This window comes from Fistularia commersonii, chromosome 36, assembly GCF_037954325.1.
Source record: "Fistularia commersonii isolate RoL2024-O1a breed Wild chromosome 36, RoL_Fcom_v1.0, whole genome shotgun sequence".
NCBI classification, from domain to species: domain Eukaryota; kingdom Metazoa; phylum Chordata; class Actinopteri; order Syngnathiformes; family Fistulariidae; genus Fistularia; species Fistularia commersonii.
This window is the reverse complement of record NC_141319.1, coordinates 4,192,696-4,201,340: the sequence shown is the minus strand read 5'-3', so window position 1 is coordinate 4,201,340 and position 8,645 is coordinate 4,192,696. Positions and strand designations below refer to the sequence as shown.

General features: G+C 49.0%; 1 protein-coding gene across 2 annotated transcripts; it reads right to left on the bottom strand.

Annotated features, from left to right (window-relative positions):
* Positions 1 to 88: 88 nt before the first annotated feature.
* On the bottom strand, positions 89 to 8,299 carry kcnk13b (potassium channel, subfamily K, member 13b). Of its 2 annotated transcripts, XM_086143085.1 has the most exons (4): positions 7,523 to 8,020; positions 2,992 to 3,395; positions 2,629 to 2,859; positions 89 to 757 (listed from the first exon to the last, which is right to left on the bottom strand). In XM_086143085.1, the coding sequence occupies exons 1-4, from the start codon at positions 7,857 to 7,859 to the stop codon at positions 602 to 604; spliced, it is 1,128 nt and encodes a 375-aa protein (XP_085999211.1). In that variant the 5' UTR covers positions 7,860 to 8,020; the 3' UTR covers positions 89 to 601. The 2 variants fall into 2 exon arrangements, with proteins under 2 accessions (XP_085999211.1, XP_085999210.1); XM_086143084.1 differs by having other exon boundaries at positions 2,629 to 3,395; positions 7,523 to 8,299.
* Positions 8,300 to 8,645: the final 346 nt, after the last annotated feature.

Below are 8,645 nucleotides of genomic sequence, written 5' to 3'. Positions count from 1 at the left end.
TTCAATTACTGCAGCTTGTCTTTTATTGCCTGCGTGGCGTGCTCTTTTATGAAACGACACAGGGGAGAGCCAAGAAAAAGACTTTTCATTAAAGGCCATTTTCTTTCTTTAATACTTTGGACAGATACAGCTTTTGTGAGTAGAGATATAGAGAGCGACGTTAAGTACTGGCGGAGAGTGGATGTAGCAGTTTGGCCTGAAGTACCTTTTTTTTTTTTTTTTTGAATTTGATTAGATACAACAGCGCCAAGCAGGCTTTGCTATCGCCATGGAAACTGTATTCCTCATGGGGGGTGTGAGGGGAAAGCATTCCGGCAGACGTAGCTTGATCCACATGTGAGACTTCCAGCAAAATATCATGCATCATTCATGTAGATATGCTAAGCGCGTCATGCCGTTGTGATTCTAAGCGGTAGCCGCCGCAGGTCAGCCCCACTCACTGATGGCAAACGTGTACAGCGCGGTTATAAGGTCTGGTGAGCAACCTGAAAACCTGTCCGCTTTGTCCAGGGAGGCAGCGTTCAGCATCAATATGTTGTCAATCCATCGTCACGCCTCCCATTCCTCGGTTCCCGCCGGGCCCATCCGTGTTTTCATACCCCTATCTGTCCACGCTAGTCTCTGCAAGCCGGTTATTCATGATGCCGAGGGCGCCGACCCCGCCCGAGAAGCCGTTCTGGCGTGAGGCGGAGGTGGGCTGGCGCGGGTTCCCGATGGCCATCTCGGATAGCTGCTTCTGCATAATAGCCAAGTTCACCTGGAAGGGACAAAGACATACATGTTTGGGGGTATCTCAAGGGGACAAAGACATACATATTTGGGGGTATCTTAAGGGGACAAAGGCATACATGTTTGGGGGTAGGGCATGGAGGGGACAAAGACATACATGTTTGGGGGTATCTCAAGGGGACAAAGACATACATGTTTGGGGGTATCTCAAGGGGACAAAGACATACATGTATGTGGATGGGGCATGAAGAGACAAAGACATACATGTTTGGGGGTATCTCAAGGGGACAAAGACATACATGTTTGGGGGTAGGGCTGCACAAGATAGGAATGCTGATGGATGGGAGATCTTGTTTTTCCAGATGTCAGGGGCGTCACTTTATAAAAAAGTTTACATGACTGGGATTTATAGGCAGCTATGGCCGAGGTTGGAACTGCCAAGGAGGAGCCCTGGAGGAAGACTGAAGAGATTTATGGATGGAGTGAGAGAGAATATGAAGTTCGTTGGGTTGAGAGAAAATGGAGGACGACGATTGGCTGTGGCGACGCTGGAGTTGAGCAGCCCGGAGGAAAAGGAGAAGAAGATAGCGAGAGTCCGACAGATGTGTTGCTACGCTGGTAACACTCCACAACTCCTATTTGGAGCACTTCTTCCAAGCCTCAGTGTTGCTAGGTTACCGGAACCAGCTTCCAGTACTTCCAGCCGCCTTTAGTGTCAATCTCCCGGGTTTACTCGAAGAAGTTTAGCTAAAATGATGAAGATATTTCACACTGACATTCATATTTGTCGTGAGGCCCCTGCGGCACGTACGAGTCTGCACGATCACGACTTCATTAAGACAATAAAACAATTGAAAAGACAACTTAAGCAATGAAACAATGATTCACATGCAGAGGAGTCAGTGAGTGTGTGTGTGTGTTTCACATAACTGGCATCCTAAAGCTGATATCATGCAGATTTGGGGGGGTGGGATTAGATCCTAATTTTAAGACTCACGTGATATTTTGTTGTTTTTTTTTTTTGTGGGCGTTTCATTTGCGATTCCAAAAGTTATCCAGTAAATTCCTTTTTCAAACACCGCACTGCAACGGTTCAGTTGTTGTCGAGTTTCAGCCTCACAGCAAAATATATCTGCATGACGTGCGCGTGAGCGGGTGAAAGATAGTTTCAATATGATGTGCGAGTTGAGATTTGTTCCTTCGATGGATTGGTGAGCGATCCGGAGTGAACGTCGCAACTCACACATTGACCGCTGGGATAGGCACTAGTGTAGGATAAGCGGTAAGGGTAATGAAAGAATGAATATTTAACTCTCAAAATAACAAGAAGGACCTAGCGTTGATGTACAAATATTGTTTTCTCAAGTAATTTCAGCAATGACAATCAGCCATGACTAAACTCCATTCTTTCTGCGTTTCCATTTGGGTTAGTACCTTGTAACAGCACTTGATGTGCCTGATTGAATGACGTTACAAATACAAACCTGACGTGAGACTGCCGGCCAGAGAATGTTGTCGCGGCAAGAACGCTACATGTTAGCATGGCTAATACCTTGTAGTGCAGCCTGTAGCCTTCGCCTGCTCCCTTGTTTTGCTTTGTGTTACATGAAACTACAAACCTACCAGCGAGTGCACCATCGTCTGTTTTTTGTGTTTACCGTCACGCATAAAAAAATATTACTGCAATTTTGCGTTGCCGTGCTGGAGCTATGCACTGAAAAGCACCTTTCGGTTCAGTATAAGAGAAACTCAAGAAGATGGCGTAACGATTGCAGTAGTAATTACAGGACGATATTTGAGTGCAGTCAAATCACATTACACGCAGTGCAAATCGATTATCGTGCTTGTAACAGCGCCTTTCGCCGCATTCGTCGGAGGGCAATATCCGACGGCTCTCACCTTGTTGGCCGCCAGAAAGTCTCTCATGGAGATCATTTCCCCAGACATCCTGCGACCTGGGTCGGTCTCGCTCTCGTTGACGGCGTCTGTCTCGATAGACGGGTCTCTGCGGGCCCGCAAGTGGCCCGGCGCCACCACATTCCGACGGGGGTGTCGGTGTGGGTGGTGACCCCTCCTGGGGAAGCAACATCGGCAGGGGGCCTCGAGTCTCCTCAGCAGCCAGTTGAGGACCTGCTTGATGGCGATGGAGATGACGTTGAAGAGGGAGTAGATGCAGCAGACGCCTGTTAGGATAAACAGGAAGTTGCCGAGCCGGTACGCGGCGGTGGCGTGGCCTTCGTAGGCAACCCGCTGGCTGCTCACCATATCTCCGAAGCCGATCGTACTGAAGGCTACGAAGCAAAAGTACAGCGAGTCCAGGTAGCCCCAACCCTCGGCTGCCGAGTACATGAGCGAGGCGCAGCAGGACACCAATATGGCCGCCGCCCCTAATATGAGCATGACACAGTAGACCGAAGGCTTCCAGCCTGCCAGATCCTCGCCTTTCCCCCCGGCTCGGCTGCCTTCCGGAACTTCTCGACCGTTCTGCGGGAGCACGGCTTTGCTGTACCGCCGCTCGTGGCACGACTTGAGGACTACGGCGATGACCGTGATGACGCGCTCCAGGAAGAGGTTGAAGAAGAGGATGGTGGCGGCGCACCCCAGCAGGCCGTAGAACATGAGGAAGACCTTCCCTCCGATGGTTGCAGGAGTGGTCATTCCAAACCCTGACATACAGAAAAAAAACATATAGTTATACATCTATTCATTATCTTTACTGCTCATCCTAGAACCTATCCCAGCGGTCATTGGGCGAGAGGTGCGTTATGCTCGGCCAGTCGATCACCGGGTCCCGTGTACACATGCAACCACCTCCAGGCATTCTGGGGTCTCCAATAGACTTCCGGCAAGTTTTTGGACTGAGGGAGGTAACACGGCGAGAACACGCAAACTCAGCAAATCACATCACACTCTGCCCCTCGTTACATACATCGATGTATGTCTCCATTGGGTTTGGACATTGCGTACAATGTGAAGATGGGATGTAAGCCACGTTTGCAACTGCGTTAGCTCACCAACAGTAGACGTGCCGCTTTAGTACCCTTGTGCTTTTACTACAAACACGTGCAGAAAATGACTTGGCATAGATTAAACGGCAGCATACGCTGCTCCAAAACCTCTATGTTATCTTCGTAGGGTGCAAGTAACCAAAGCAACGGGAACCATCGTGTCCCCCATACCATCACAGATGCTGGCTTTTGACCTTTTGGGCTGGTAACTATCTGTATTGTCCTAGTCTTCTTTACATTCCTGACAGTCGGTCCATCTCAGATGAGCCCAGAGAAGCCGAAGAGCGTATCTGGGTCCTGTTGAGCTTTCGCTTTTGTGCGGTAAAGCGTTACCTAAAAACTGTAGACGAAGTGACGAACCCTGTTGATTGAAAACGGTTTGTTGACGTGGTCCTGAGCCAACATGGTTGCATCCTTTGCAGAACAATGTTGATTTTTAAATCGCCGCCTGAGGCTGTCATTCAATGTTGGGTTTTCAGACTTGCTGCTTGCATAGTTAGTCCTCCATTTGGTCCTTCCTTCATCTTTTCATATTATGGACGGTAGATGATGAAATCGCTGAATTCCTCGCAATCGTACGTTGAGAAGCATTGCTCTTGAACTGAGCGATTGCACAAAGTGGCAAACTTCACACCAACTTAGCCCTTCCACCATGCTCCGACCTGAACTCTCACCCGATTCCAATTAACCTGCTCACCTGTAAAAGGTTTTTATTTTTTTTTGGAGCCTCAACTGCAGGAAGGTGTTGCAGGCATCAAAGTGAATATTTTGCAAAAATAAATAAATACATAAGTACATTTTTTTTATTACTTTACACATTAAATATCTAATCCTCGTCTTACATTCCATTGAATATAACTCATCGACAATTTACAAATCACCGCTTTCTGTTTTTATTCACGTTTGATACTATTAGATGCTGAATATCATTGATTAATATTAGGCACATTATGACCTTTTATTCAAAAAACCCCTGACCGCCTCCTTGGAAACTATCCAGTCTAATCACAGCTCGCACTCACAGTTTCACTTCCTTATTATGACGAACTAAGGAGAGGCGCCGCCTCCTCGTCAGCTTCCCCCTTCTCACGGTTACAGTTCCTTTGCCTGGAAGCAAATCAGTACAACTAATGGCCAGTCAGGTCAAGGCTACGGCGGCAGCCATAATGACGAATCCCACCTTGAGGCCGCAGCTGTTTCACTCAACTCCTAGGAAACGTACCCTCAGATATCCGTCTATTACACTGAAGTACTTCAAGAATTAAATGTGAAGTAAAAGCATAGAATCGGCATTGGCGAATTGTTCTTCATGCAAATGTTTTGGTCCTAGTGAAGTTCTAGTTAATAACCAGTACTTTATGATGAACCGCTTGTCTGGGAAGTAAGATGTACTTCTAAATAAACGAGCGGAGAGTACGATATTTCCCTCTGAAATGGAGTGGAGGGGAAGAAGTACATCAGATCCGTGCTTCAGCAAAAGCATTCAAGTACTTTCTGCCGCAGAGGGTCAAGTCTTCTCTGTGTGCGTGGGTTAAACCAATTGATGTCCCGACAAAAGATGAAATACATCCCAAGATAATCCTCTTTCTAAGCGTAAACCCTTATCCAAACGCCCGATCTCGACTCTTCTCGTCTTCCCGCTCGCCGCGAGGTTGCTATTAGCGACGTAACCTCTCGCCTTATCTGCCCGCTGCTCTTCCGATAGCCGAGCGGTACATCGGCAACCCCGAGATCAGAACTCCGTGTCGCCGAAAGGTACGAATCCTACCGGTTCCGCGGTGATTTTCTGCAAACTCCTGACGTTCGGCGCCGCTTTCGGGCGAGCCGATCGCAAACAAGCCTTGCCGTATCTTGCGCTATGAAGACACACCAAAACGAGACTAATTGCCGCGGTGCTGCGGGCAAAGACCTCTTGCGTTGGATGTGATTACCTCGACTTTGAAACGGCTTCTCGAGGTTCTACTCGGTGTTTTCCACCAAACACGGTAATGAAAGTCGCCCCCTCCGCCCCCCATCTCTGCCGTGACGCTCTGTTCACTGTGGCTCTAATGAGCCGCTGGACCAGCTCAATAAGATGTGGACTCGGTGGAGGAGGGAAGCGACCGATATGGATTCAGGACCGCGTGGCTCACAGGCTTGGTTTTGTCGATGACAACGTGGGCGGCGTGACAGAATTCTGACCTTTTTTTCCTCTCTTTAATGCATAAACCGCATTTAGCGCTAGTAAATGATTCAATTATGAGCTTACTTTTGGTGAAAATATTAGTACTAGGTGTTGAAAAAGAAATAATTGCTCTACATTTGCATCGGTAGGGACCCGTAGGGTTCATTGGTTTCCTCCCACAGTCCAAAAACATGCGGCGGCTTCAATGATCGTATGTCTTCATGTGTGGCCAGTGCAGGAAAAGCGGTTTAGATGACGAATGAACAACTGAATACATGAATTAAACGAGACAATTCATCTTACTGTTAGAAACAACCAAGCCACAGCTGATTAGCTTAGCTTGAAAGTTGTAAACACAAGAAAGCCACTGGCGTTCTTTTATTTATTAGCGTTATTATTTCACACAGACCTCAACACGGGAAAGGATGTATTACATTGCAGGATTAGTCAGAGCTCGGATGAAGAATTTCGTCGTTTCCATCGACCTCCGAGCAAGCAAATGAGCAAACGTCTCTCGGTTTGTTTTTCGACCGACCGTACATTGGAAACAAAAAAAGTATCGGCCCCCTACTGTTTTCCAATTAGGGTCTCCTTGGAAAAACATGCAAAATAAAACAACTGAGTGTCTAAACAATAACGCTAATGATAATTGCACACATTTACGCACATCAACGTTTGCGACCTTCGTCGTAACAATTCAGTGACTCAGATCCTTAATTAGTACTCATTAAGCACGTCTCCAAATATGGCGCCGTTAGCATGCGTCCATTACGCAAGTAAAGACGAGTGTATTCCCTGAACCCGAGCGACCTCCACGTGCACGTTTAGATCCAAACCGCCCCACGAAACCGGTGGATTTAACCGACGACGTGCGCTTTGGTGCGTGATACGCATCCACCGTCGGTCGCGAGATGACGGCGGCCTCACGTTGAGACGCCGACATACTAGAGCGACGGACGAAGATCACGAGAGGTCAGACGCCGATCTGACAGCCTTAAGCTCGTCGGGCGATGGAGGCGCCTCCAGGTACCCCGAAATGTAAATATAGGGTATTAATGCACGTTGAGATGTTATTTCAGGGGGAAACTAAGGTGACGACCGACCAATCAGGGGCCCGAGTCGGACGCAATCCAGAGAAATCAATTCGCCTCGCTCACTCGAGAGATCTCTCTCTCTCTCTCTCTCTCTCTTTCTTTCTTTCTTTTCTTTCTGTCAGGCGCCCGGAATAAAAGGCTTTCAATAAGACGCCGTGGGCTGAAGGTGCTCGGAGGAGATTCATCGCTCGTTTCTGCTCAACAGCCCGGAGAGACACCCTTACGTTTGTTCTCTCCGGGGGTGAAAAACAAAAGAACTCCCTCCCAAAAAAAGGGGGAAAATGTCCCGATTTCAAGTTGTAAACTAAGGATGTGGATCTTCTGCAGGCGACAAATTACACCGTAAATTAAGACACCTGGCGTTTGTTGCAGAGATTCTCTCAGGTGTTTTTAAAAGTTCGGCCGCTGGTGAGAACTCCAAAGTGCAGGAAACATCTAGAGGTTGGATTTCATGCACTTTAAAACGAATCTTTGTTGTTTTTTTTTTTTTTCTTTCTTTAATAAAACGACTGACAACATGGTCTTACCAATAGTGGAAACCACCGTTCCGACGAAGTAAAAAGCACCGGTAAAGTCCCACCGGGGTCTGATCGCGTCCACCCGGATCCCCGCCACGTTCGCCTCCTCGTAGCTCCTCAGGAAGTTCTTGAGGGCTTTCCTGCTCAGGTTGTAGGTCTGGCTGAAGTGCTCGAAGCGCTGCGCCCAGCGCTCCTTGGCCTCCCGCTCCTTGGGCTGCTCCAGCGCGGAGAAAACGGCGGCCCCGCAGAACAGGTAGACCACGATGAAGAGGGCCAGCAGCAGGAACCGCGCGTTGTCCTCGTTCACCGGCGCGCAGCCGCAGCCGCAGCCGCTCCTCAGTGCCATGGCGCCGGCGAGAGTCCGCTCAGCGGCGCGGCGCGGCTGCGGCGGGCAACATGTGGCATGGTGGGTCTCGACCGGGAGGAAGGGCGGGGAGATGTTGAGTGGATGTGAGTAGAAAAAAAAAAAAAAAAAAGAAAAGGAAGAAAAAAAAAAAAATCACAAGTCCTGTGCAGCGCGATGCTTGCAGGTTGGGAGTGGGAGTGGGGGGTGGAGGACGGGAGGGGGGTTCCCGTCCCCGACGTCTTTTCTCCTCTGCGCACTTTCACTTCACTCTGCTTGGCGTGTGAAGATGCGCGCTGAGGATGAGGATGAGGAGGTTCCTCCTCTGGCCCAGCCTCCCGTCTCCTCCCAGGAGCGCGCCCTTTACGCACCGCCCCGACGCACGGACAGCCGCCGTAGGGTGAGCCGGCCGGTAGGGGGCGCTACCAGAGCCCCCCCACTCCCCCACCACCACCACCACACACACACACACACACACACACACACACACACACACACACACACACACACACACACACACACACACTTTCATTTTCCACAGCTCGGGTATGACTGTAACTTTTCCGCTTGTCACAACAACTTCCCCCACCCTCCCCTCTCTTTCTGACACGTCACAGCGACCGATGTGACGTCACAAGAGTAGTAAGTGTGTGTCCGCGTGTGTCTGTGACAGAACGTCTATCGGCGACGTGCAGAGAAGGAAATAAGATATTGATTTTAAAATTTCAATGATGATAAATCATCAACTTTTTGGAGACTCTGCAGAGACCGTCGTTAGCCGGCATCATG

Bases quoted from the DNA above. Each gene is read 5' to 3' on its own strand.
- kcnk13b (XM_086143084.1), bottom strand. From the start codon at position 7,859: ATGGCACTGAGGAGCGGCTGCGGCTGCGGCTGCGCGCCGGTGAACGAG. The intron at 3,396-7,522 runs GTAAGACCATGT...TCTGTATGTCAG, and splicing joins AACGGTGGTTTCCACTATTG to GGTTTGGAATGACCACTCCT. The intron at 758-2,628 runs GTGAGAGCCGTC...TGTCCCTTCCAG, and splicing joins ACTTTCTGGCGGCCAACAAG to GTGAACTTGGCTATTATGCA.